This window comes from Myotis myotis, unplaced genomic scaffold (assembly GCF_014108235.1).
Source record: "Myotis myotis isolate mMyoMyo1 unplaced genomic scaffold, mMyoMyo1.p scaffold_m19_p_23, whole genome shotgun sequence".
In the NCBI taxonomy this organism is placed as follows: domain Eukaryota; kingdom Metazoa; phylum Chordata; class Mammalia; order Chiroptera; family Vespertilionidae; genus Myotis; species Myotis myotis.
The window spans coordinates 1,539,331-1,567,203 of record NW_023416328.1 but is presented as its reverse complement, the minus strand read 5'-3'; the positions used below and the strand labels follow the sequence as shown (position 1 = coordinate 1,567,203).

General features: G+C 54.8%; 1 protein-coding gene across 6 annotated transcripts; it reads right to left on the bottom strand.

Annotated features, from left to right (window-relative positions):
• Positions 1-348: 348 nt before the first annotated feature.
• Positions 349-17,862, bottom strand: MFGE8 (milk fat globule EGF and factor V/VIII domain containing). Of its 6 annotated transcripts, none has more exons than XM_036355697.1 (9): positions 17,678-17,862; positions 14,791-14,913; positions 14,189-14,323; positions 11,377-11,606; positions 10,332-10,487; positions 8,717-8,861; positions 3,863-4,050; positions 1,325-1,480; positions 349-1,148 (listed from the first exon to the last, which is right to left on the bottom strand). In XM_036355697.1, the coding sequence occupies exons 1-9, from the start codon at positions 17,748-17,750 to the stop codon at positions 1,008-1,010; spliced, it is 1,347 nt and encodes a 448-aa protein (XP_036211590.1). In that variant the 5' UTR covers positions 17,751-17,862; the 3' UTR covers positions 349-1,007. The 6 variants fall into 6 exon arrangements, with proteins under 6 accessions (XP_036211590.1, XP_036211591.1, XP_036211594.1 ...); XM_036355698.1 differs by having other exon boundaries at positions 3,863-4,047; XM_036355701.1 differs by having other exon boundaries at positions 3,863-4,047; positions 11,377-11,558; positions 17,678-17,860.
• Between the last annotated feature and the right edge of the window lie 10,011 nt (positions 17,863-27,873).

Below are 27,873 nucleotides of genomic sequence, written 5' to 3'. Positions count from 1 at the left end.
GTTTCATCCGCCCCCGTTTCCATCCAGCCCGGTCCCTCCCTCCTCTGTGGCCGGCCCCTTTCCCAGATCACCAGGCGCTGGCCTGCGCTGCCCCCACTGGCCACTTCCTGATGGCCCCTGCCCAGGGAGCCGATGCGCCAGCACCTCCCAGAAACCAGTGCGCTCAGCCAGGAGGCCCTGCGCCCACTTGGCAGCGTCCTGGCCCCCTGTGGGCCCCCAGCAGCCTCCTCCTTCCTCCGGCTGGGAAGCAGCGTGGAGTCGGGCAGGTGAGGAGCACGCTGAGGCTCTGGGGAAACTGAGGCTGAGGGTGGGGACCGGCACGAGGACGAAGAACCACGCAGCAAGAGCTCCAGGCAGTGACATAAATATATTTTGGAAGTTGCCTGTGCATTCGGGGGGCCGCCCAGGCCCGCCCACCTCCTCCCCGTCTGTCCATGGACCCACCCCATCCCCTGCTGTCTTTCTAGGCTGCAGCTCAAGGGTCAAGAGGGGTCTCCAGGGAGGTTGTGGGAGTGTCAGAGGTTCTGGGTGGCGGCATCGGGAATGGCTGCATCATGGCTCCAGGCTGAGCGGCAGGCGTCTGTTACTCCAGCCTGGCGCCTCGGGGCCCTTCCTCCAGGGCCATGGGAATGTGGGGGGTGGGAGGTGGGCTATTGGCAACAGAGGCTGGAATCCCAGACCTACTCAACTCCCACAGCGCCTAAGAACATGGGATGGGTTGGCTCTCGGCCTTTTGGCAAGATCAAGTGTAGAAGAGGGAGTCTGGCAGGGCCAGGAATTGCCTGCGGCTCACCTGGCATGAGGGTTGGGCGCCAGGGGCAGGTGGGAGGTGGGGCGGGCGTGTGGGAGGTGAGGTGTGAGGAGGACAGAGGGAGGGAGAGGTGACCGACATCTTCACCCCCCCTCCCCGCCCCCCACGGCACTACAATCAGGCGGGCGGTGGGTGGAGGAGGCAGCAGGACCACAGAAGGTCAGGAGAACAGGCCATCCGGTCCCATCAGCTAGACCTACGAGCATCCCAGCAGCTCCACCCGGAGGGTGATGCGGTTGTGCCAGGCCACGGGCAGGACGCGCACAAAACGAGCCATGAAGGGCGTCTCAAACATGTTCCTCTTGTGGGAATTATTGTCAAAGTTGCCTGGGAAGATCTAGAGACAGAGAAGGTGTCAGGAAGGCCACCGGGCTGGCCCCCCTCCCCTCAGAGGCCCTCCAGGGCTGCCCCCCTCCCCTCAGAGGCCCTCTAGGGCTGCCCCCTTCCCCTGAGAGGCCCAACGCGCAGGGCACCGCACCGTGGAGTGGCGAGGGGCAGGCGGCTGACACTCACCTTGCTGCCCTCGGCCCCCGGGTCCTTATACTCGGTCCATTTCAGGCCATCGTTACTGTGGGCCACCTTGTAAGCCGCCACGTACTGGATGGTGCCGAAGTCTCGGGCCCCCTGCGTGATGATGCCGGTCACCTGTTTCTGAGAGCCCAAGTCGATCTACAGGGGAAAAAACAAACAAACAAACAAAAAAACCCAGAAAATAAAATCAACCACTATGTCTTCAACCACATTGTCTTCGCTTGCACCCCTTCCGGTAAAGTGGGAAAAGGCAGACACGCTGAGACAGGAAGTGCAGTTTGGGGAAAGCCGCTTGTCAGGGAGGATGTTGGCCTCACAGCCTCAGTTTCCTCATCTGTAAAATGGGCATAAATATGCCCGGCCGGTGTGGCTCAGTGGTTGAGCGTCGACCTAGGAACCGGGAGGTCACGGTTCGATTCCCAGTCAGGGCACATGCCCGGGTTGCGGGCTCGATTCCCAGTGTGGGATGTGCAGAAGGAAGCCGATCCATGATTCTCTCTCATCATTGAGGTTTCTATCTCTCTCTCTCTCCATTCCTTTCGGAAATCAATAAAAATATAAAAAATAAAAAGTAAGTACCACCAACTTTGTCAATGAGGCAATTCACTGCAACGGAGCTCACATTTCAGAGTCGGGGCCCTGGCCAACCCCTCAGCATAAAGTGCTCCCGGGGGCCCCGGCGGGGCTGACCACAGCCTGACCTGGGTCCTGAGGAGCCCAAAGGCAGGCAGCGCCTCACAGAACCCGGCTCCACGGGCTAATGTGCTCCTTGGGGCCCAGAGGCAGGCCTGATCCCGGCCCTGACCAGCCTGGGGAGCGGCCACCTGCTCCCACACAGGCAGCCCCAGGCCCCAGGGTGCAAACTCCACCCACTGCCAGCCAGCAGGGGAGCCCCAGGCAATTCCTGACACTGCGAGGACCCCGCTTCCGCATCTGTGACATGAGCGATGCTCTGGTGTTCGCGATTCTCGTGGTTCCCAGTTTCATTGAAACCCGGGGGGCTACCCTGTGATCTGTTCTCAGACAGCGTGTCAGAGAGCAGTGCTCTGTGCTCAGGCAGGGAAGCCCCAAGGTGCCTGTCTTGGGGCGCCTCCTCCACCCTGCCCTGCCGTCCATGGGCTCAGCCTGGTTTCCCTGGGGCAGCCAGTGGAGGTGGCTCTCCCCCTACCAACACACCCCCACCCCACCCCCACACACATACACAGACACACACACACACACACACAGACACACATACAAATAGGCAGACACACAGACAGGCAGACATACAGACAGGCAGACACACACGGTCAGATATACAGATATGCACAGACACACACACACACCCTCCACATACACAGACACAGACACACATACAGATAGAAAGACACACAGGTATACAGACACGTACACATACACACACTTATACAGATACACAGACACACACACAGATATACACACACACAGATATGCACAGACACACACACAGATATATACAGACACGCACACATATATACACACAGATATACACAGACACACAGAGAGATACATAGACACACACACACACACACAGATACACACACACACACAGATACACACACAGAGATAGAGACACACACAGATATACAGACATACACACAGATATACAGACACACAGAGATGTACACAGACACACACACAGATATACAGACACGCACACATATATACACACAGATATACACAGACACACAGAGAGATACATAGACACACACACACAGAGTTATACACAGACACACACACACACACAGATACACACACATAGATACACACACAGATATACAGACACACAGAGATATACACAGACACACACACACAGAGTTATACAGACACACACACATAGATACACACACAGATATACAGACACACAGAGATACACACACACACATAGATACACACACAGAGAGATATACACACACACACATAGATACACACACAGAGATATACACACAGACACACACACAGATATACACACAGACACACACAGATATACAGACACAGACATACACACAGATACACACACACACACAGATACACACACACAGATATACACACAGACACACACAGATATACAGACACAGACATACACACAGATACACACACACACACAGATACAGACACACACACAGATATACACACAGACACACACAGATATACAGACACAGACATACACACAGATACTCACACACACACAGATACACACACACAGATATACACCCACGCACAGGTATACACACACACACCCTTACTACCCCAGGGCTGCAGGCCTCCGTTGAAGCAGCAGTGAGCTCCCCTGCTCTCCCTCCGCCCCCCCCCCCCCCCCCCCCCCGATCTCACAGAATCAGGAGGGAGGTGGGGTACATGGCAGGAGAAAACAGCAAACAAACAAGACTTTTCAGAAATTCCCTCTTGGGGAGCGGAAGCCTGGGCCGCGAGGAAGTCAGAGACCTGGCAGCCCCCCCGCTCCCCCCTTCCCCCCCATCCCGCCCCCGGAGCCGGGCCCACCTGCAGCCACTCAGAGGCAGAGTTTTTCTCCGCGGTCCAGGCGTTGAACTTGCCCTGCTGGTCCAGCCGCGCGTAGTGGGGGTACCAGCTGAAGGAACTCAGGCCCCAGGTCCTGTAGATGCTGGAGGCCGTGATCTGCTTGTCAGGGATGGTTCTGTCCTTCATGCCCAGGGGTTCATCACATCCTGCTAACAAGGGGGGGCTGGTAGATCTAGGGTCCCCCAGCTCCCAGGGGTGTGAGCACCAGGCAATGAAGTGGGGAGAAGTGTGTGGATCCCACCAGCCCCTGGCATCCTCTGGGACAGCAGCTCCTTCTGCCTTTTAGAATCAACAGTCCTGCCCAGCCCGTGTGGCTCAGTGGTTGAGCATCGACCTGTGAACTGGGAGGTCAGGGTTCAATTCCCAATCGGTGCGTCTGGCTGGGGTGCGGGCTCAGTCCCCAGCATAGAGCGTGCGGGAGGCAGCCGATCAATGATTCTCTCTCATCATTGATGTTTCTATCTCTCTCCCTCTCCCTTCCTCTCGGAAATCAATAAAAATATTTTTAAAAATTAAATTAACCATCCTTCGTTCTCACTGCCCGCCCACCCACTCCTCCCTCAGCCACCTGCCCTCAGCTCCCACCCCTACCCGACTTGCCCTTCACCGATCACCTGCTACTCTTCCTTCTCTGCACCAGGGCAGGCCCTGATCGACCCACCACTTCCCACCCTCCTTCAAGGCCTGCCTGTGAGACACCTCCTCCAAGAAGCCTGCCCTGATCACCTCACTTGGGCAGGACTTGTCCCTCCTCTGGACTCTCGGCACTTCCTATATCACTCCTACAGTACTGCTGAGTCCTGGGATGATCATCCAGGACACAAGTAACAACCATCTCACTGATTCAGTGCTCACTTCGGTCAATTCATCTCCCACACAGAAACCTGAAGATATTAGCCACCCCATTTGACAGGCGAGAAAACTGAGGCCGAGAGACAAACACTGTGCACCAAGCCCCACACTCAAACTCCTGATTGCCACGCCACGCTGTGACATCGTCTCCACCATCCACACGCCCACCCAGAGCCGTGAACAGGACTTCCAGCCGGAGAAAGTCAAAGAATCAGAACTCCTGGGGCTCAGGGACCAACCTTGATCCTTGCCCAGCAGACCCTCTGTCGGCGTCTAGAACAGTGATGGCGAAAACCTATGACACGCGTGTCAGAGGTGACACGCGAACTCATTTTTTTGGTGGATTTTTCTTTGTTAAATGGCATTTAAATATATAAAATCAATATCAAAAATAGAAGTCTTTGTTTTACTAGGGTTGCAAAGATCAAAAAATTTCTCTATGTGACACGGCACCAGAGTTAAGTGAGGGTTTTTCAACATGCTGACACGCCGAGCTCAAAAGGTTCGCCATCACTGGCCTAGAAGATTCCACGCCCGACAGCTGGCATACTGTCAGACAGGCCTGTGAGGGCGGGCCTCGAGAGGGGGCCTGGGTTTCATTCAGGCCTGCCCCAAACACTCAGGCATGTGCCGGGCTGTTTTCCACTAGTCGCGTGCACCTTCAGGTGCCCTTCAGAATAGCTGAAGACTCCCAGGGGAGGGATGGGTGTGTCTCACATCTGGCGGAATCTCCAGTCCACAGCTGGTCTCCCTTGGGGTAACTGGGAGGGGAGAGGGGGGGCAGTGGGCTTGGAGAGCCAGCCGACTGGAATGCCTAGCAGGGCAAGGAGACGGCCCAGCCCTCAGGGAAGGAGACAGGGCATCCTCGTTTGTTTGGCTGGCCAGGCTCAGCCTATCTCGGCCTGGAAGGGAGCCGGCTGGGACAGGACCGTACAGGCAACTGTAACCGCTAAGGCAGTGCTTCCCAACCTCTCTGTGGCCACGCCCCACCATCTCTGACATCCTATGCCCCCCCCCCCGACCTGTAATTCTTATTATTCAAAAAGTGAGCTCCTAGTCACGTGGAGGAAGCCTCAAAGGCCATGAACTTGGTCTAAACAAGCTTCCAAAGAACATGGCACCCATGACAGAGAAAAATAAAAGAACGAAAGGACAGTGGAAGGACGGAGGAAGAAATCACTAAGAAATTGTTTAAAAAAATAGTAATAGGAAGTGATAGGAAAAAACAGCAAATACAGTTTCGAAACATAGAATAGAGAACTGAAATCCATAAATATGCCACCATGTCTATTTATAGACTGTCTATGAGGCCCCTAGAACCAGAGGAAATGCAAAACATTCACTGTTAATAACTCATTCTCGGCCCTGGCTGGTTTGGCTCAGTGGATAAAGCGTCGGCCTGCGGACTGAAGGGTCCCAGGTTCGATTCCGGCCAAGGGCACGTGCCTGGGTTGTGGGCTCGATCCCCCATGGGAGGGGCGGGGGGGGCGTGCAGGAGGCAGCCAATCAATGACTCTTTCTCATCATTGATATTTCTATCTCTCTACCCCTCTCCCTTCCTCTCTGAAATCAATAAAAATATATTTTAAAAAAAAACTCATTCTGGAATTGCCCCCCCTTAAAAATCAGATTGCCCCCCTGTGGGCGTGTGCCCCACACGGGGAACCGCTGGCCTAAGGCTTCAGACTAGAACAGCGAGTAGGAAGGGACTCCAAGGATGGGACCCAGAGTCGGGACCCCCAGAAACTGCCTCTGCCCTTTACCGACGGCCAGCATTTCCTTTGGGCAGAAGGCAACGTCTTTTTCTCTTTTAATTTGTATTGAATGTGTTGGGGTGACGCTGGTTAATAAAATTAGGTTGCAAGTGTACGATCCTGTAATACAGCATCTGCATACCGTGTTGTATGTTCACCAACCACAGCCCAGTCTCCTCCCATCACCATCTATCCCCGCTTCACCCTCCTCTCCCTCTGCCCACCCCCCTCTCACGCCGGTAATCACCATTCTGTTGTCGGTGTCGAGGAGTGTTTTGTTTAGTTTTGTTTTTAACTTAATCCCTTCACCTTTTGCACCCAGAAGGCAATTCGTTAACTCCCCACTTACACACTTAGGCTCAAAAGGTAGTGGCCCTGGGAACACAGACTTAAGTTCACACTTTAAAAAACAACAACAAAGAAACTAGCCCTGGCCGGTTTGGCTCAGTGGATAGAGCGTCGGCCTGCGGACTCAAGGGTCCCGGGTTCGATTCCGGTCAAGGGCATGTACCTTGGTTGCGGGCACATCCCCAGTGGGGGGTGTGCAGGAGGCACCTGATCGATGTTTCTCTCTCATCGATGTTTCTAACTCTCTATCCCTCTCCCTTCCTCTTTGTAAAAAATCAATAAAATATATTTTTAAAAAAAACCTAAACCCAGCCAGGCACACAGACGTCAGCTCTGAATGGTACTGGGTGGTATCTGAAATGGGGGTCGCAGGAAGAAGTGCCACGGAGGGGAAAGGGGGCGCAAAGGGTGGGTCTTGGGGTAACACGAGAAAGGCAATCGGCCTTATAAGTCCTGCAGTTCCGCCAGTGGCCAGCAGGTGGCACTGTGGCTGCAAAAAAGCGGGACCCGCTACCTGGATCTCAGAGAAAACAGCTGAGCAGAGACAGGGAAGCTGGGCCGCCCAGCCCCCTGCACCCTGGCCTCCCCCAATGGCGCGGTTTTTTCCTGGCTCAGAGGAAACCCGTCCCTTTCTTGTCCCCATTCCTCTGTCTGGGACTGTCCCTGGAAATGGCAGCAGGAAGCACCAGCTACCCTAGAAGCCCCTGTTTCTCTTAAAGGCAGACAAACCGGAGTTTTTTGCGGGGCGGGAGGGACAGGAAGTGTGGAGAGTAAAAGTACTCGATGGGTAGATGCCAGAAACCCAGGGATCTAGACCAAGTTTTAATGCCTGCCAGCTGTGTGCCCCTGATAAATAATTTATCTGGGCCCTAGCCCGTTTGGCTCAATGGATAGAGCATCAGCCTGCGGGCTGAAGGGTCCTGGTTGGATTCCAGTCAAGGGCATGCAGTGAGGCAGCCAGTCCATGATTCTCCCTCATCATTGATATTTTTTTTTTTAATATTTTATTGATTTTTTACAGAGAGGAAGGGAGAGGGAGAGAGAGTCAGAAACATCGATGAGAGAGAAACATCGATCAGCCGCTTCCTGCACATCCCCCACTGGGGATGTGCCCGCAACCCAGGTACATACCCTTGACCGGAATCGAACCTGGGGCCCTTCAGTCCGCAGGCCGACGCTCTATCCACTGAGCCAAACCGGTTTCGGCTCATCATTGATATTTTTAACTCTCTCTCCCTCTCTCTTCCTCTCTGAAATAAATAAGAATATATTTTTTAAAAATACTAATAATTTGCCCAGCCGGCGTGGCTCAGTGGTTGAGCATCGACCTATGAACCAGGAGGCCACGGTTCGAGTCCCGGTCAGGGCACATGCCCGGGTTGCGGGCTCGATCCCCAGTGTGGGGCGTGCAGGAGGCAGCCGATCCATGATTCTCTCTCATCATGGATGTTTCTAACTCTCTCTCCCTCTCTCTTCCTCTCTGAAATAAATAAGAATATATATTTTTTTAAAAAACTAACAATTTATCTGGGCCTCACTTTCCTCATTCATTCACTCCTTCATCAAGTATTTATCCAGGCACTGTTCTAGGCACTGGGAATCGAGCAGTGGACAAATCAGAATTAAGTGACAAGACTTTGAGAACGGAAGTGGCGTCTCTTTTGTCCTCTCCCCACCAGAATGCCATGGGTTGGCACAGAGAGGATCATACCCGGGCAGGGCCGCTGACGGCCGGGTGACCCCTTTCGTGTGCCTCTGCTGTGTGAGCCGGGGCCCTGGGCCTTGCTACAGCCCTGCCCAGCTCAGCTTGGCTGAGAAGAGAGGCCAGCCCCTGGGGTGGACCCCAGCCGCCAGCACTCACCATTCACCTCGCAGCCAAGGAGCTCAAAGCGCAGGGTGCAGCTCCGGTGACAGCCAACGGGCATCAGCCTCACGTACTGCAACTCTTGAGGGACGTCAAACATGTTGACCTTCAGGCCATTGTTGTCCACGTTCCCCATAAATATCTAGGAGAGAGACTCGAGTAGAGCAGCGGTTCTCAACCTGTGGGTCGCGACCCCTTTGGCGGTTGAACGACCCTTTCACAGGGGTCGCCTAAGACCATCCTGCATAGCAGATATTTACTTGACGATTCATCACAGTAGCAACATGACAGTGATGAAGTAGCCACGAAAATAATTTTATGGCTGGGTCACAACATGGGGAACTGTTCAAAGGGCCAGAAGGTTGAGAACCACTGGAATAGAGGGACGGTCAATGGGGGCAGGCCCCCTTCCTGGGATTGCCCCTTTCCTCCTGGGCCTAGGGGGCGGGCAGGTGGGCTTAGCAGGGACTTGGCCCTTCCCCTGGCCACGCCCCCTTGTCGCACCTTCCTTGGTCATCCCGGTGCCTGGGCACGAACCCCTGTCTTGCACACAGGGCCACCTATCAATCTCCACGGTGCCTGTGCGAGTTTGGAAAGGACACTCCTTTCTCAAGGCGTTTTATTGTAACAGTTTTCCCACAGGTAGAAGCACACAAACATATGTCCCCGTGGTGAATGGGCTCGCCTGCTAGTGATATCCTTGATCGTGCCAGCTGCACGGCTGTACGTGGTGGCACTGAAGGCTCAGAGTGCACCCCAGCTCCCCTACCCCTTCCTCCTCCACCCCCCCCCCACCCCCGCAACAGGTCACTGTTGAGTCTCACTATTCTCATCTATAAAGTGGGGCTATTGCCCTGGCTGGTTTGGCTCAGTGGATAGAGCACCGGCCTATGGACTGAAGGGTCCCAGATTCCATTCTGGTCAAGGGCACGTACCTAGGTTGCAGGCTCAATCCTTGGCCCCAGAGGCAACCAATCAATGTCTCTCTCTCTCTCTCTCATCAATGTTTCTCTCTCATTGCCTCTCCCACTCCCTTCCACTCTCTCTCTCAAAAAAAAACACCAATGGAGCCCAGCAGGTGTGGAACCAGGAAGTCATGGTTCGAGTCCCGGTCAGGGCACATGCCTGGGTTGCGGGCTCCATCCCCAGTGTGGGGCGTGCAGGAGGCAGCCGATCCATGATTCTCTCTCATCATTAATGTTTCTCTCTCCCTCTCCCTTCCTCTCTGAAATCAATAAAATATATATTTTTTAAAATATCAATGGACAAATATCCTTGAGTGAGAATTAACAACACCAAAATAAAAACATTTAAAAAAAATTAGAAATAGAACTATCATACGCTCCATCAATCCCACTTCTGGGTATATATCCAAAGGATAAGAAAAAAAATAATAATGATAATAAATAAAGTGAGGCGATTTACTTGTAACCACAAAACATGGGAATAATCTGGGTTTCCCAATTTCTGGAAGCAAAGATGCCCTTCAAGACCCCGCTCCCCTCATGGCCAATCACCCAGGCTACCCACCCTCGCCTCAGTGGGGGCCGTCGAACAATGCTGGAACCCCGGGCTGCGACCACAGCCCTCCTTACGGCCCAGGCGGCCTCACCTTGTCTCCTGAGTTCCCGTCGTCCTGGATGAACTTGAACTTTTTCCCGTCGAAGCTGTACGCCACCTTGAACACCTTCACGTACTCGGCTCTGCCTGCGCGGCTGGCGCCCTGCGTCACCACGCCCGACACCTGCATCCGCCGTAGCAGGTTCACCTGGACCCAGGGTGGGCAGGACGGGACACTTAAAACTCCCGCGTCCCTTCTACCTCCCCCTCTCCCCCCACCCAGAGCAGGGGCAGTGCAAGCAGGATAAATGGTGGATGGAGTCTCTCTCGTCCCACCCTCTCAGGTCTGGGGACCCAGTGCTCTGGGAAGCCCAGAAGGATGGACAAGGCCCCCAGAGACCTTATCCAGTGCAAACAGCCCCTCCACAGCCTGAGGCTGGCTCCCCCTCACCCCGCCCACCTACTCCAAGCCCCCCAAGGCTGCTCTCCACTTACAGACACTTCATCTGGAGCCGTGGTGGGAAAACTGCGGCTCGCGAGCCACATGCGGCTCTTTGGCCCCTTGAGTGTGGCTCTTCCACAAAATACCACGTGCGGGCCCTAACCGGTTTGGCTCAGTGGATAGAGCATCGGCCTGTGGACTCAAGGGTCCCAGGTTTGATTCCGGTCAAGGGCATGTACCTTGGTTGCAGGCACATCCCCAGTAGGGGGTGTGCAGGAGGCAGCTGATCGATGTTTCTCTCTCATCGATGTTTCTAATTCTCTGTCCCTCTCCCTTCCTCTCTGTAAAAAATCAATAAAATATATTTTTAAAAAAATACCACGTGCGGGCGCGCACGGACAGTGCGATCAAAACTTCGTGGCCCATGCGCAGAAGTCGGTATTTTGTGGAAGAGCCACACTCCAGGGGCCAAAGAGCCGCATGTGGCTCGCGAGCCGCAGTTTGCCGACCACTGATCTGGAGGAACCTGCTACCTTGATACCTGGACTCCCTGATGAACCCTCCCACGGTGACCAAATGCAGGCACACTCATCTCACCTTTTCTCCTCCCATCATGCCCCCCTCCCCCCTCAGCCCCCCCCCCCCACTTCCATACCTGGATCCAGGGTTTCCGATCGTAGTTGCTGGCTGTCCAGGCATTGACGATGCCCGAGCGGTGCAGGCGGGCCAGCTCCGGGGCCCAGCGCTGCAAAGCCATGAAGCCCCAGTGCACGGACGAGGCGGAGATCTGCCGGTCGGCGATGGCCCCCGTCTCCATGCCCAGCGGCATGGCGCACCCTGCAGGGAAGGAGACGGCAGTCGGGTGGCCACCCTCGCAGGCGGGACCCAGAGGACGAGAGAATAAAAAGGCAGACGGTGTGGCCTCCGCCAAGGACCCAGAGCAGAGACCATAGGGGACAACGGGAAAGGATGCGCGGTGAGGAAGCAAGCTCAGCACCCAGGCCTGTATGCCTGAGGCTGCCGTGATTGACAGCTGGAGGGTCCTATCAGGAGGACCACTGCACCCAGCCCCGCCCCTGGCTCCCCTGGCTTTGGGAGAAGGGGCACCTCAGATGGCAGTGGGCTGTCCACAAAGCAATAAGCACACCCATAAGCAAATGCGTGTGGAGTCTTCTAGAACCCCATATGGCACGAGTTTTCTGGTGGGACGTGAAGGCCGTTCTTATTTCTCTCGGACCCTCTGCCCGTTCCAACTGCTGGTCCTGCCCCAGCCACCTGCCCAACCGCCCCTGGCGAGGCCCCATCGCCTTCACCATCACCCCAGCGAAGTGGTCAAGGGGTGAGCCGATCTCCTGGCTCCCAGCAGGGAACCCAGGTTCAGGCCACCCTACACCGCCGCACCCCAGGCTCATGCAGGGAGAATGGGGTTCAAAGTGGGGCTCCAGGGTCAGAGCCGCCAGTGGCTGAGCCTATCCTCACACCCCATGTGCCTGCCCCCTTAAGGGCTCAAACATGCATTCTTGAGGCTTGTGGGATCCTTGTAGGCTCCCAGGAAACATAGCACATAACAAGAAGGGGCTGCAGCCCTAGCCGGTTTGGCTCAAAGGATAGAACATCGGCCTGCGGACCAAAAGGTCCCGGGTTCGATTCCAGTCAAGGGCATGTACCTTGGTTGCAGGTTTCTCCCTGGCCCGGGCCCTGGTCAGGGCACAAGCAAGAGGCAACCAATCCATGTGTTTCTCTCACATCAATGTTTCTCTCTGTCTTTCCCTCTCTCTTCCACTCTCTCTAAAATCAATGGAAAAATAGCCTCGGGTGAGGATTAACAAAAAAAAAAAAGGGGGAGGCTACAAAGGTCCCTCTGGGGGGCTGCTCAGCCTCTGTAGATGCCTCCTGCCTCGCCCAGGTGCCACCCGTCTAGGGCAGACCCCAGGCCAGAAGGCACAGGAGGCTAGGTGGGTAATTCCAACTCAGGCACACACCCATGGTTACCTCGGCGCCCAGCACAGTAATTAGCGGGCCCACCTGTCCCCCACCCAGGGCTGTCTGCATGGCGAGCCCCCCCTCACCCCCCACACACACACCCCCCACACATTCCTGCACCCAGGATGTCAAACACATTGGCCTCGGCCCAGGGCCCATGCCTGTGAGGTGAAGGGCATCATTTAACCTGCTCCCCCGACAGGGCCCCAGCAAACTTGACGTGTCCCCTCGTCTGTCTGAGGACAACCTCCTGCCCCCCACCCAGGATGCCCAGGGACAGACACAAAGGACTGGAGAAGTCCGCCCCACCCCCGCACCCACCCCTGGCCTGGGTGTGGACTTTTCACACCTGACCAGGAGGGAGGCCATGACAGCCACGGCGGGCGGTGTCAGCTGGGCCCACCCAGGCCCATTCTGCGGCTGCCGGGTAAGCAAGCAGGCCAGCTTTCTGCATGTGCCCGGCTATGCTGGGCCTCTAACTGTAAAGCAGTGGTTCTCAGCCTTCTGGCCCTTTAAATGCAGTTCCTCACGTGGTGACCCCACCATAAAATTATTTTCGTGGCTGCTTCATCACTGTCATGTTGCTACTGTGATGAATCGTCATGTAAATATCTGATAGGCAGGATGGTCTTAGGCGACCCCTGGGAAAGGGTCGTTCGGCTGCCAAAGGGGTCGAGAACCCACAGGTTGAGAACCGCTGATGTAAAGGGCCAGCCCAGCCTCCCCAGGCCCCGCCCTCCTCAACTCCATAATGAAGCTGAAGGTCAAACATGGGCCAGGAGCTGTCAGACCCTGAGGCCCAAGCTTCATTGACTGACCTCCCCAGGCTCCAAAAGATTAAAAATGTGTTTCTTTTCCCCTCTTGGTAGAAAAACCCCAACACTTGCCTGAGCCGGGTTGCTCAGTGGTTAGAGCATCGGCCTGCAGACTGAAGGGTCCCAGGTTGGGTTCCGGTCAAGGGCCCATGCCCGGGTTCCGGGCTCGATCCCCAGCGGGGAGTGTGCAGGAGGCAACCAATCAATCATTCTCTCTCATCATTGATGCTTCCATCCCTCTCTCCCTCTCCCTTCCCCTCTGAAATCAATAAAAGTCTATAAACAAAAACAAAACAAAAAAGAAAGAAAACCCCCAACACTTAACCCTGATGCTCTTTATCTGGTTCATGGGGACCCAGGAAACGGCGCTCGCATGATTCAGGGGCCACCATCCCCCCTCGCTCCCCCTGCAGGGACACCTGGCCTGGCCTGCAGCCCCAGGAAAGAAGCCAGGAGAGGAGCAACCAAACCCCGCCCCCATCCTATGGCCTCACGTAGGCTCTGACCCACCCTCAATCTACCCAGAGGAGGCCCTGACACAGGGGCTAATGACACCAGACATGGCCTGGCTGCCAGGACTGTGGCTCAGGGTCACCGCCCCCCGCTCCCCCTCCCCCCGCCCCCCCCCCCCCCCCCCCCCCGCCGACGGGGCAGGCCCCAGATACTCACTGTTCTCACAATGGATGCCCGTGTAGCCTTGCTGGCACTCACAGACATACTGTTGGAAGACATCGCCACGGAGTGCCTCCTTATCAAGCACCTGGCATTCGGCATCATTGCGGCAGGGGTTTGGGAAACAGGGACCTGGGTAAGAGGAGGCAGGTAAGATGGGCAGGTGATCAGGAAAGAGGGGGAGGGGGGGGGGGGGGAGGCCAGGGGGTTGGCGGAGGCAGACAGCAAAGAGACAGACAGCAACCGTTGGACCTAGCCCAAAGGGACCCTCTGCCTAAGCTCCGCCCACTGCCCACCTCCCTCTCCCAGGCCTTCCCTTCCTCCCCCCCCACACCCTGCCTGGTGGGGCCAGAGCCAGCCTGGGGCCAAGGAGGGTCGTGTGTGGGTGGATCAGCCCAAATCAAGGAAGCACCCAGCTTTGCAAGGGGCTTGAAGCGGAGGGGGGGGCGCGGGGCAGGTTCCAGGGAAATGCTGGCTGACAACCGACAGGTGCGGGGGACACTGCCCACTGCAACACAGACCGGCTCACCCCAGCAGCCTGGGCTGAGACTGGGAGCGAGGGGAGGCGGAGGGAGGCAGGTGCCGCCCACTGCAGGTACCTTTCTCAGTCTCGTTGCAAATGGGCCCCGTAAAGCCTTCGGGGCAGAGGCAATAGAAGGGGAGCTCGTCCTGTGACAGGCAGGTCCCACCATTCAGGCACTCGATGGAGTCACAGAAGTCACCTGCAGCGGCAGCTCCAGCTCAGGAACAAATTCCTTCGCACAGTAAATGCTTGGGGGGCCCACTACCATGTACGTAAGTGCTGGACCCCCGAGACAGAGAAATCAGGCGTAGCCCGGGCCTCAAGGCGTCACGGGGACCAGTGAATGGGGGTGACAGGCCCCGTGAGCCTACACAAGGGGCCACTTTCCAGTGGTTTCTGCCAGGGAGACTGCGATTCTAAAAGACGGGGTGAGGGGTGCACCAAGCAGGGGAATGAGGAGAGAACATGCTAAAGAAAGGCAGGCCCGGCTGGCATGGCTCAGTGGTTGAGCACTGAGCTATGAACCAGGAGGTCGTGGTTCGATTCCCAGTCAGGGCACATGCCCGGGTGGCAGGCTCAATCCCCAAAGGGGGCAATACAGGAGGCAGCCGATCCATGATTCTCTCTCATCATTGATGTTTCTCTCTCTCTCCTTCTCCCTTCCTCTCTGAAATCAATAAAAATCTATTTATTAAAACAAAAAACAAAAAGGTAGAAGCACAGAGAGCCGGGTACACTGGGAGACCAGTAAGACAGCTAACCAAGTGGACTGGGACCAGACTGGAAGGGACAGTAAGAATGACAACTTTAGACTTTTCTACCTGCACACCTAGGGCTCACCACCTTCCTTCAGCCTCCCTACCATGACCCACCAGGAAAAAGCAAATCAGAGGTCCTCACTGGGGTCGGGGGGATGGGGACCCTGGTTCCAATTCCGAGAAGGGAACTGTTATCTGCCGAGATGGGCTGGCCTCGCCTGGGCTGGGGAGGCACTTGGGAGTGACACAAAGATCCCTCTGGCTGCTGAGTGGACAGGTGACAGGATCAGGGATCTAGGGGACCAGGAGAGCATCGGGGTCGCTGCCCCAGGCCTCCAGGTGAGAAAGGAAGGCAGAGGGGGTGAGGAGGGCAGGCAGATGTGAGACACACTGGACGAGGACTTCAGACGTGGGAGGAGGGCTGGCGAGGACATCACAGCCTCCACTGGGGGCCTGCCTGGGTGGCCGATGTGCACGATTACCCTGGTGAACGGGGTGAGCCAGGCCTGGAGGAGGGGCTTCTGACCTTAGCGTTCCCAGGGGGCTCCCCCGGGCCCCACACCTGTTCGGGGTAAGACACGAGAAACATTTGTTCCTCCCCGCAAGTCTGGCCATGCCAGGCTGGAGGGCCCTCCTCCTGGAACCCCAAAATCCCCGCGAGCCGGGCCCGGGCTGCAGGGAAGGGAATACCGTTAATGAGCTACGGAGCCCTCAGAACTCCACCTTTGCACGGGCCTCCTCTGGAGCTTAGGCGGCTCCCCACGCGCTATTAGTCACTGGCTTTAAATAGCAGGTTAATCCCCTCCCCTGACCTGGCGGGCGGCGGCTGGCGGCTCGGGCACAGACAGGGCCTTGGTAATGGCCAGAGTCCTGGGCTCCGGTCCCAGCAAAGTCCAACTACGCTTCCTCGCCCTCCCAGGTGGCTGCCGGGCCACGTGGTCCAGGGGGGAAAAGGGAAAAGATGGGGACAAGGTGCCTCCTTCCCCTGGGGGCCCTAGACTGACTCACCTGGGGCACAGCAGCCTGGGGACTTCCCGGTCCCAGGTAAAGCCAGGTCACCCCCTCCACCCCACCCCCCACCTCGACTAACTTAACCACCTTTGGGATTTCAGGGTCCTGCCCTTTTGGTACATTTCTCCAGGCTGCGGGGACTGAGAGGAACGGGAAGGGACAAGACCCAGGTCTCTAAGGGTTACTGAGGGGAGCCACCAGCTCTCCCCAGTGTGTGGGAGCCTGGCATGCCCTCAAAGGCTTCTTGCTGCAGGCGCGGGGTCAGGGGTCAGACTGTCACGGATGGCAAAGCCAGGCCTCCGCTGTGACCCGCCCACCCTCTGGCATCAGTCAGTCCTGGAAGTGATGGAGGGGGCGCCTGAAGGGGTCGCCCACCCACCTCCTTTCCCGGGTCCTGGAGGAGGAGGACTGCGGGGCCCCGCCGCCAAGGGGATAGGGCATCCCAGGACCCGCCTGCGGGAGGCCCGGCTGGTGGAGGGAGGCCTCCTGGGCGGGGGAGGAGGACCAGGGAAGATACAACAGCACACCAAGGCCACGGAAGGAGTCCGGACAGGAAGCCAGCCTGGCCGGCCGCAGCCCTTTTCCGAGGCCTTCCCCAGCCTGGGAATCCTCTCCCGGGCCCCACCTAGAGCCCTGGCATCCCACCCACTTCCCCGCCCTCCCTCCTCTTATCGCTGGTGAGCGCCGCGCCACGCCACGCGCGCGCGCGGGCGGAAATCTCCAAGGATCGGACCAGCGGCCAGGGCTTGGGAGGGAGTTCGCTGCCCGGGAGGGTAGTTAGTTGGCCGGAGACTGATCAGGACCGGAGTCCGAGAAACTTGCAGCGGCAAGGCGCGCGCGCAGGGCGGTCACGGTGCAATGGCCTCACGATACAGATGGGGAAAGAGAGGCCCTCCACAGCGGATTCCTTTGTTATGTTGCAGCCACCTCCCCGGGGATGGCTGGGCTGTCACCCCGTGTCCCGAGCCACCGCCCGGCGCCCCAGCCTCTCTCGCCGATCAAAACTCCCCGGTGCGGAGACCGCGGGAGAGGCCGAGCGCAGCGCGGCCGCCAGCGGGGGCGCAGCCGGGGGGAGGACGCCCCTCGGCCCCGCGAAGGCTCCCTGCCCAAGTTTGTCAACAGTGGAGGTGGAGGGAGGGCGCCGCGCCGAACTTCCGAGCGGAGAGGAGGGGCGAGGGCGGCGCGATCACTCACCGGAGCCGGCGAAGAGGCCGGAGGCGCAGAGCAGCGCGCCGCAGAGCGCGGCCAGCAGGCGGGGGCCGGGCATGGTGCGCACAAGTGGGGGACCCGGCGCGGGACTGAAGATCGGGACGTGCAGACAGAGCGCGGGCTCTCACTCCTGCTCCAGGACCGGAATAAATCAGGCAGCGCTGCACCTCCCACTGGCCCGCGAGCTCCGCCCCGGCCGGCCAGGGGCGGACTCGGGGCGGGGCTCCGCAGCAGGGAGTGAGGGCGGGATGGGGGGGGGCGGGAACCCAGGGGTCCTCGCCTCCCACCTCCTGCCTGGCCACGCCCGCCCGGCCTCTGGATTGGGGTTGGTGTGACCTGGCGCCCGTCTAAATAGACTGGACAGGGCAGAGCGCAGATGGAGTTGTTTGGGTTTTAGCTGTATTTTTTTTTTTTACTTTAGACTTAAATAGCTAAACCCTATGCATCATACTAAGGAAAGTTGCAAGCACACTGAATACCAGCTTCACTTATCAGATTGGCAATGGCAAGGAGGAGGTGAGGAGCCCCTGTCAGCAGGAGGCTGTGGCGAACAGGCCCCAGCAGGCATTGTCGGAGGGCGTGCCAATTGGTTCAGCTTCCCCAGGGAGCGACCCGACCGGGTAATCCCTGTCAAAGTGACAGGCGCGGAGCCCAAGAGGCTTAGCAATTCCACGTGGAGGAATCCATCCTACGCAGGTGGCCCTGGCTGGTGTGGCTCAGTGGATAGAGCAAGGTCCCGGTTGGGTTCCGGTCAGGGGCAGGTGCCCCGGTTGTCGGCTGGGTCCCCAGTAGGGGGCGTGCAGGAGGCAGCCCATCCATGATTCTCCCTCATCGTTGAGGTTTCCATCTCTGTCTCCCTCTCCCTTCCTCTCTGAAGTCAATAAAAATATATCCGAAAAAGAAAAAAAAAAACAACAAACTCACATGATGTGTATTCAAAGGAAACAGCACATCCTAGCAGCATCCTTTGACATGGAGTTGATAGGCGGCGGCCCTCTCCCAACCGCCCTTCCCCTCCCCTTGCGCCCCCCTCCCCTCTCCCCACACCCCACCCCTCCACGCCAGGAAAACACGAGCGGTCGCTGCGCTGCCTCCACGGCCGCCTGCCTACGGCGAACCGGCCCCAACGGCCGTCCCCTCGCCCCTCTCCTAAGGCTGCCCCGAGCGCCACGGGCGCCCGCCCCCCCATCCCCCCCGCCCCCCCACCCCCACCCCGCCACCCCGCACGCTCCCGGCTCGGCTCGCGGGCACCTGGCTGCTGCGAGGCGCCACGCACCAGGCCTCCCGTCCCCGCAGTGCCGCCCGCAGGCCGTTTCCGATGCATTTGCATCCCTGAAGAGCATCTGTAGAAGAGGAATGAAAAGATGGGTGAGGAAACATCTACTCAGTAGCTCTTCTTCCCACAGTGAGAAAATGCTTCGAAAGCTAAGCTGCTGCGAAATGATGGCCATTGCCTGTGATCGCACCATTCGTGTCCAGGACAAAATTTGCCAGGTACTAGCAGTTTGCCGTGATTTTTTACTCCGCACCAGACTTGTAGGCCAAGCCGAGGATGAGGACAAGAATGTGTTGGAGACCTAGCTGGTTTGGCTCAATGGATAGAGCATGGGGCCTGCGGACTGAAAGGTCCCTGGTTCCATTCCGGTCAAGGGCATGTACCTGGGTTGCGGGCACTTCCCCATTGGGGGATGTGCAGGAGGCAGCTGATCGATGTTATATATATATATATATAAAAAAAAAGAATGTGTTGGAGACCTAGCTGGTTTGGCTCAATGGATAGAGCATCGGACCTGCGGACTGAAAGGTCCCGGGTTCGAGGGTTCGATTTCGGTCAAGGGCACATGCCCGGGTTGTGGGCTCGATCCCCAGTAGGGGGCGTGCAAGAGGCAGCTGATCAATGATTCTCATCACTGTTTCTAACTCTCTCCCTCTCCCTTCCTCTCTGAAATCAATATATATATATGTTTTGGGTTTTTTTTAAGAATGTGTTTGGCCCTGGCTGGTTTGGCTCAGTGGATAGAGCGTCGGCCTGCGGACTGAGAGGTCCCAGGTTCGATTCCGGTCTGGGGTACACGCCTGGGTTGCGGGCTTGGTCCCCAGTAGGGGGCGTGCAGGAGGCAGCCGATCAATGATTCTCTCTTATCATTGATGTTTCTATCTCTCTCTCTTCCTCTCCCTTCCTCTCTGAAATCAATAAAAAAATAAAATAAAATTATTTAAAAAAAAAATGTGTTTGATTTGCATCTTGTTACAGTGACTGGTTTTATCCCCCTTCTAGAATATGCTTACACGGCCACTCTGGCAATTAACACAGAAAATATAGATGTGCTGGCTGCAGCCAGCTATACGCAAATGTGTAGTGTTTGCTAGCACCTGCTCAGAGTTCATGAAATCAAGCATTTTATGGAATACAGCCAACAGCCAACCGGAAAAGAGTCTCGGGGCTGGACAACAAAAATAACTCTACTTGCAATTTCACTTCTGGAGATGGAAGCCTTTCACCAGTGTCCTCAGAGTGCAGCGTGGTAGAAAGAACCATTCCAGCCCTGGCCGGTTTGGCTCAGTGGATAGAGCGTCGGCCTGCGGACTGAAGGGTCCCGGGTTCGATTCCGGTCAAGGGCACATGCCTGGGTTGTGGGCTCCATCCCCAGTAGGGGACCTGCAGGAGGCAGCTGATCCATGGTTCTCTCTCATCATTGATGTTTCTATCTTTCTCTTCCTCTCTGAAATCAATAAAAAAATATTCTTTTTTTTTTTTTAAAAAAAAACCTATCTTGCCCTAACCGGTTTGGCTCAGTGGATAGAGCGTCGGCCTGCAGACTGAAAGGTCCCAGGTTCAATTCCGGTCAAGGGCATGTACCTTGGTTGCGGGCACATCCTCAGTAGGAGGTGTACAGGAGGCAGCTGATCAATGTTTCTCTCTCATTGATGTTTCTATCTCTCTATCCCTCTCCCTTCCTCTCTGTAAAAAAAAATCAATAAAATATATATTTAAAAAAAAACGATCTCTAAGAGGCTGGTTTACAATTATTGGTCAACACTGTCCAACTCCATCAATGTAAAGAGGAGAGAAAAGGCTGCCGGGCCGCCCCTCCCCCTCTGCTCTCCAGCATTTGGGAGCGCAAACATCACATGAGCTTGAGCAGAATAGCACAGCGGCCCCACACTCACGGCCTTGACACTCGCGGCCTGCAAACGCACACCCTCCTTCCCAAAGCCGCTGCTCGGCGCACTCATGCTCTGTGAGCAAACATCCCTGCCCAGGGACCGAACAACCCTCTTTTGTTGCCAAGCCAAAGGCCAAGGGCCAGGGGCTAGTGCTGGGGAATAAATACACTCTCAGTTTCAAAAACGCAAACGTGTTTTCTCGCTGAAACCAGAAAGGTGGGTGGCATTCTGAGGTTCCTTTATGGGAATTTTCTTGCTTCGTCTGGGGCTTCAATTAACCACTGTCCTCCCTGATGTCTCTGGCGACTACCCCACCCTAATCTCCTCTCCTCTGACGCCTGAAGCCGGACACTCAGAACCAGCCAAAGGTCCCCTCTTCACAGCTGAGCGGCCTCCAGACAAATCTTCTCACCCACCGGCTGCTGCACAAGAATTAGAGCTGGATCCAAGCCCCCGCCTCACGTCTTACCTGTCTGATGACCCCTGCCCAGCTGCTCCTCAGGCTCCTTCCTTTTCTTTTTATTTACTTTTTACTTTTTTTAAAATATATTTTTTTTATTGATTTCAGAGCGGAAGGGAGAGGGGGAGAGAGAGAGAGAGACAGAAACATCAATGATAAGAGAAAATCATTGATCGGCTGCCTCCTGAACACCCCCTACTGGGATGGAGCCCGCAACCCGGGCATGTGCCCTTCACTGGAATCGAACCCAGGACCCTTCAGGCCCACACTCTATCCACTGAGCCAAACCAGGTAGACCTACTTTTTACTTTTTTAAAATATATTTTTTATTGATTTCAGAGAGGAAGGGAGAGGGAGAGAGAGAAACATCAATGATAAGAGAAAATCATTGATCGGCTGCCTCCTGCACACCCCCTACTGGGATCGAGCCCGCAACCCGGGCATGTGCCCTTCACTGGAATTGAACCCAGGACCCTTCAGTCAGCAGGCCGATGCTCTATCCACTGAGCAAAACTGGCTAGGGCTTCTTTTTATTTTTTTTTTAAATATATTTTTATTGATTTTAGAAAGAAAGGGAGAGGGAGAGAGAAATAGAAACATCCATGATGAGAGAGAATCCTTGATCGGCTGCCTCCTGCACGCCCCCTACGGAGGATTGAGCCTGCCACCCGGTGTTAGGTCTGATCAAATAATTGAATCAATACCCCTCCCCTGGGAACTGACCCTTAGACCACTTCACAAAGGACATTCCCCTTCACTTAGACCACATTCCAATTGCTAAGGCCATTATCTCTCCCCTCTGTACCTTCCCAGGATCCAGACCTGCACAGAGAATTCTCCGCCCAGCAAAAGTCCGCCTAGAGCCCTAACCAAGGGGTCCTCAAACTTTTTAAACAGGGGGTCAGTTCACTGTCCCTCAGCCCGTTGGAGGGCCGGACTATAGTTAAAAAAAAAAGCTATGAACAAATTCCTATGCACACTGCATATATCTTATTTTGAAGTAAAAAAATAAATGTTTTCGGCGGGCCGCATGTGGCCCGCGGGCCATAGTTTGAGGACCCTTGCCCTAACCGGTTTGGCTCAGTGGAAAGAGCGTCAGCCTGGGGACTCAAGGGTCCCAGGTTCGATTCCAGTCAAGGGCATGTACCTTGGTTCCGGGCACATCCCCAGGAGGGAGAGTGCAGGAGGCAGCTGATTGATGTTTCTAACTCTCTATCCCTCTCCCTTCCTCTCTGTAAAAAATCAATAAAATATATTTTTTTTAAAAGAAAAAAAGCCTGCCTAGAGTCCTTTAAAAACCTCTGACTCCCCTTCTTTGGGGGCTGGTGCCATTTTGGGGCTCAGCCCATCTGGTTTTCCAGGTGACCTGATAAATGCATAATTCTTTACCCCTTTTGGCCTCCTGTGTCCCTCCTTCAGTGACCCTAACATATGCCCTGACTGGGAATCGAACCGTGACTACCTGGTTCATAGTTAGACGCTCAACCACTGAGCCACAACGGCCAGGCAAGGACCTTTATTTTCTTCCTTCAGAGTCTGTCTCCTTTCTTCCTTCCCAGGGGGTTAATGGCACCAAGGGGAGTGGCCTCGCTGGCCCAGAACGGTTCTAGCAGCCTGCATCTGCTGCGGACAAGAAACACGCCCACACCTGGGTTGGATGGGTACTCGCTCTGCTGAGTAGAGAGGAAGTGAAAGAAAGGCCTTAGAAAGATCTATTTTTATAGGGCCCTGATCAAAGCCTTTCTAACTGGGCCAGCTGGACATCTGGACACCTCATCATCTCACGCCTGAGACCAGAGCAAGGCCATTGCCAGAAGAACATCAAGTCCTTTCCTGGAAGTGGAATTCAGGAAGGCCTGGGACAAGGGCCCAGGCTGGGCAGGGTGGCGGGCGAGGTGTCAGTAAAATCCAGGCCAGGAGAGCTGGTCAGTGGCTAACCCAGCCGTGGGCAAACTACGGCCCGCGGGCCGGATCGGCCCTTTTGAAATGAATAAAACTAAAAAAAAAAAAAAAAAAAGACCGTACCCTTTTAGGTCATGATGTTTACTTTGAATTTATATTAGTTCACACAAACACTCCATCCATGCTTTTGTTCCGGCCCTCCGGTCCAGTTTAAGAACCCATTGTGGCCCTCGAGTCAAAAAGTTTGCCCACCCCTGGGCTAACCCCATCGGCACCACCATCGCCAGCACCAGCCTCTCCAATTCCTCCCCTCTTCTCATCCCTCAGCTGGACGTGAGGCAGGGTAGTAAGAAGCTAGGAGGGCCCTAGACGCTGTGGCTCAGTGGATAGAGCGCTGGCCTGAGGACTGAAGGGTCCCAGGTTCGAATCCCATCAAGGGCACATGCCCAGGTTGCGGGCTTGATCCCCGGTGTGGGGCGTGCCGGAGGCAGCCGATCCATGATTCTCTCTCATTATTGATGTTTCTATCTCTCTCTCTCCCTCTCCCTTCTTCTCTGAAATCAATAAAAATATCTTTTAAAAAAAAATTCACTGAGCATCTGCCAAACTGTGTGGTGTGATGACCCATTTCGAAGCCCAGAGTTGGCCCTGACCGGTTTGGCTCAGTGGATAGAGCGTCGGCCTGCGGACTCGAGGGTCCCGGGTTTGATTCCGGTCAGGGGCATGTCCCTTGGTTGCGGGCACATCCCCAGTGGGGAGTGTGCAGGAGGCAGCTGGTCCATGTTTCTCTCTCATTGATGTTTCTAACTCTCTATCCCTCTCCCTTCCTCTCTGTAAAAAATCAATAAAATATATTAAAAAAAAAAAAAGAAGCCTAGAGTTGGTATAAAGAAGATTTTAAGCTGGAGACATTTGAGATTCAACAGATACAAAAAAAAGCCTCTGGAAACTTGCCTATCTGACCACAAACAGAAACTTCTGAGAAATTAGGACCACCATCAATTCCCTCTTTGGGGGGGCGGTCTACTCCCAGGAAAGGGAGTGAGTGTCACCCTACTATACATCTGGTCCTTAGTTTCATGGCCCTGAAGGAGAGAGACAGCTTTTTTTTGTTTTAATCCTCACCCCAGGATATTTTTTCATTGTTATTTAGGGAGAGTAGAAAGAGAAAGAGGGACAAGAGGGAAACACATCGATTGGTTGCCTCCTGCAGGAGCCCCGACCAGGGCCGAGGCCAGCGAGGAGCCTGCAACCGAGGTTCGTACCCTTGACCGGAATCGAACCCGGGACCCTTCAGTCCGCAGGCCGAGGCTCTATCCAGTGAGCCACACCGGCCAGGGCCCATAGAAGCTTTTTATTTCCCTTCCCTTTCCCCGGCTAAATTAGACAGACAAGCCCCTAATTCTCACCCCAACTTGGAGTTAGTCATCATTGAGCAAGCCTGTGTGTAAATCAAGTCTACTCTCTTGTTAATCTGTCTTTTGTAAATGTAATTCACAGGCGCTCAGATACAGAACCCAAGAGGGTAGAGGAAATGGTGTGTTTTTTTCCTTCCTAACAATGGTTTGTACTAAATCTTCTCAGCAGGGCCTGGAGCCCCTAATGACCTCACCTAGCATTCCCAACCTTTTGACCCTAAGACATGAAACCCTTCTCACAGGACCCTTGGGGGTGTCTCTGTGGACAAAAGGGGCCACATGCTGACCTGACCAGCTCAGGGGAGGCCTGCATGGCGGTCTTGCAAACTCAGAGACCTAAAGTCACCACAACGGATGGTCTGAAAATTAAATATTTAACTACAAACAGGTTGTAGTGGGTAGTCATGTCCTAGGCCAGTATTTACCGACAAAGATCAATTTAGACCAGGGGTGGGCAAACTTTTTGACTCGAGGGCCACAATGGGTTCTTAAACTGGACCAGAGGGCCGGAACAAAAGCATGGATGGAGTGTTTGTGTGAACTAATATAAATTCAAAGTAAACATCATTACATAAAAGGGTATGGTCTTTTTTTTTTTTAGTTTTATTCATTTCAAACGGGCTGGATCCGGCCCGCGGGCCGTAGTTTGCCCACGGCTGATTTAGACCTTTACTGAGCCCATTGTCTTTTTGCCTCTAAGATAACATATCTGAAAAATGTCTGGGTAACTTGTAACTTCCCTTTTTCCGGACCCCACAGGGCCCAACAAAGGGCACCTGACATTCCCTCATGGTTATTGTTATCAATTGTTAATTATGTTAAACTATCCTCTATCCATCTTTGTAAAAGAAGCATATGTCCATCATTTCCCTTTTTATCCTATCCCAGGGGTTCCTCCCCCCCCTTTGCTTTCTCCCACTTCCTTAATCTATCACTAGTGGATTGAAAGGGCGAGGGCTACGCCCTCCATCTTACCCTGGATCCTCCATGTTGGGGCAGAGGCCATGTGCTCAGAAAAGTGCCTTCTTCCCGAGCCCAGGCCCCTGCTGGCCACGCCCAGGATTTCTTTGAACTAACCAATGACAAGCAAGGGATGTGCGCGCCATAGAGATGACCACATCCTGTGTAACAAGACCCGACTTGCGCCTGGCCAATCGGCAGGGCCACAGCCAGCTCCCCTCCCCTCACTATGAAAGCCCGGATTTTCACATGGGTCTCACTCGGTTTCCGGTCGCTGCATCGACTGGAGGCCCGGGTCGGGTTAGCTAACTCAATAAAGGACCTTCTGCTTTTGCATCGGACTGACTCCTGGCATGGTTTCTTGGGGATCTTGAATTCTGGGCATAACATGGATTTCATGTAACCCACCTAAGTCCCTTTCCTTTGATTGCAGTGTACAAATACAGATGTAACCCACCATTCTCCGGAGCATTATCTCAATCCATTGAGCTTCTGCTTCCCAGCATAGGTCGTCAGTTTGGCTCAAATAAACTCACAAAAATTCTTTACAGGTTTCAATAGTTTTTAACATTAACATCTCCTTTCCCAGCCTTGCTCCCCGCTGTGCTGTCCAAGGTTCTACCAACCTCAGCAGAGGAATTCCCTGGGACAGGGGCCTTCAGCCAGAATCCACTCCTTCCTCAGCACATCCACAGGTCAAAGATATTTGTCTTCTCTTTTTCTTTTAATACATTTTTTTTCTTTTTCTTTTTTTTTATTGCTTAAAGTATTACAAAGGGTATTACATATGTGTCCTTTTTTTTTTCCCCCCCGCCCTTGACAATCCCCTGGCCTCCCCTACCCCCCAGTGTCTTATGTCCATTGGTTATGCTTATATGCATGCATACAAGTCCTTCAGTTGATCTCCTACCCCCTCTTTTAATACATTTTTATTGATTTCCGAGAGGAAGGGAGAGGGCGAGAGAGATAGGAAGATCAATGATGAGAATCACTGATCGGCTGCCTCCTGCACGCCTCCTACTGGGGATCCAGCCTGCAACCCAGGCATGTGCCCTGACCGGGAATCAAATTGTGACCCCCTTGGTTCACATGTCTGTTGCGGAAGACCAAAGAAAAACCAAGCGACGCTTTTAAAGAAAAGGAGGGACACTGTTTAATGCACCAGTGGACTCAGGGAAAAGCTTTCCATATCTGAGTAAAGTAACATGCAGGGGGCTTCTCTTTATATCTCCCTGTGGTCTTTGTCCCGCAAATATGGATTATGCTTTTGATCCTTTTTTCCGGCCTTGCAAGAAAGCCCCCAGGTGTTGGGGGTCTCCAGGCCATATCTGATGGTTTGGCCTGGCGCCAGCGTTAATAACCCTCCCTTTGTCCACAGTTTCATGGCCTCGCAACAGGTTCTGCAAGACCAGTTTCTGGAAAAGAAGTAATGACTTAATTGCAGGTTATCAAGAATGTACACTGGGCTGGCTGGCATGGATTCTGAAAGCTAGCCTCCCAAATATCAGGGTTACATTGGAATTAGCTTTTTAGCCTCCTTAGGTCGACACGCAACCACTGAGCCACACCGGCCGGGCAAAGGTATTTGGGTTTTTTTTTTAAGAATTTTGTTTCTAGAGTCCATAGTTGTCTTTCTAGAATCTAGAATGCTGATTAACGCTCTGGGGCAAGCATGTCAAACTCAAAGGCTAACACGGGCCAAATAAGCATGTGGCCCGCGGGCTGTGAGTTTGACATGCTTGCCCTGGGGGCTTCCGCCAGACAGTGCTGGTCTTTGGCCAGGGAGCTTTGGCACACCAAGTCCAGACTCTTCCAAGTCTCCCCAGCAAGGTTCCTGACTTGCAGAAAAGCCTCATTTCTCCAATAACCCAGCTCAGCGTTGCTGAATCAGATACAGAGTTCATACTTCACACCCTGCTCCTCCAGCCCCAAGGCCTGCCAGGCACCAGACAGGGTCCCAACCAGCCAGACCCTTCAAGGCTGCTACTCTCAGCCACACACACACACACACACACACACACACACACACACACAGAACTGGCGGAAGCTTTGAAATGACCACTTCTAAAGGCCCGATCAAATTCTTAGCAATTCTTAGCTGCGAGCGGTCTTCTTCCTTCTCGGCCCCTGTGTAGCTGGGGGAGGGGGAGCGGACATTCTCGCGGGATCTTTGTGTTTGGGGATGTAGAGTTGAGATGTGGAAGCAAGTTGATGCATACAGATAGGTAGATAAACGTGAAAATCCTCCCAGGCCGTGGGAATGGGGTGCTCCT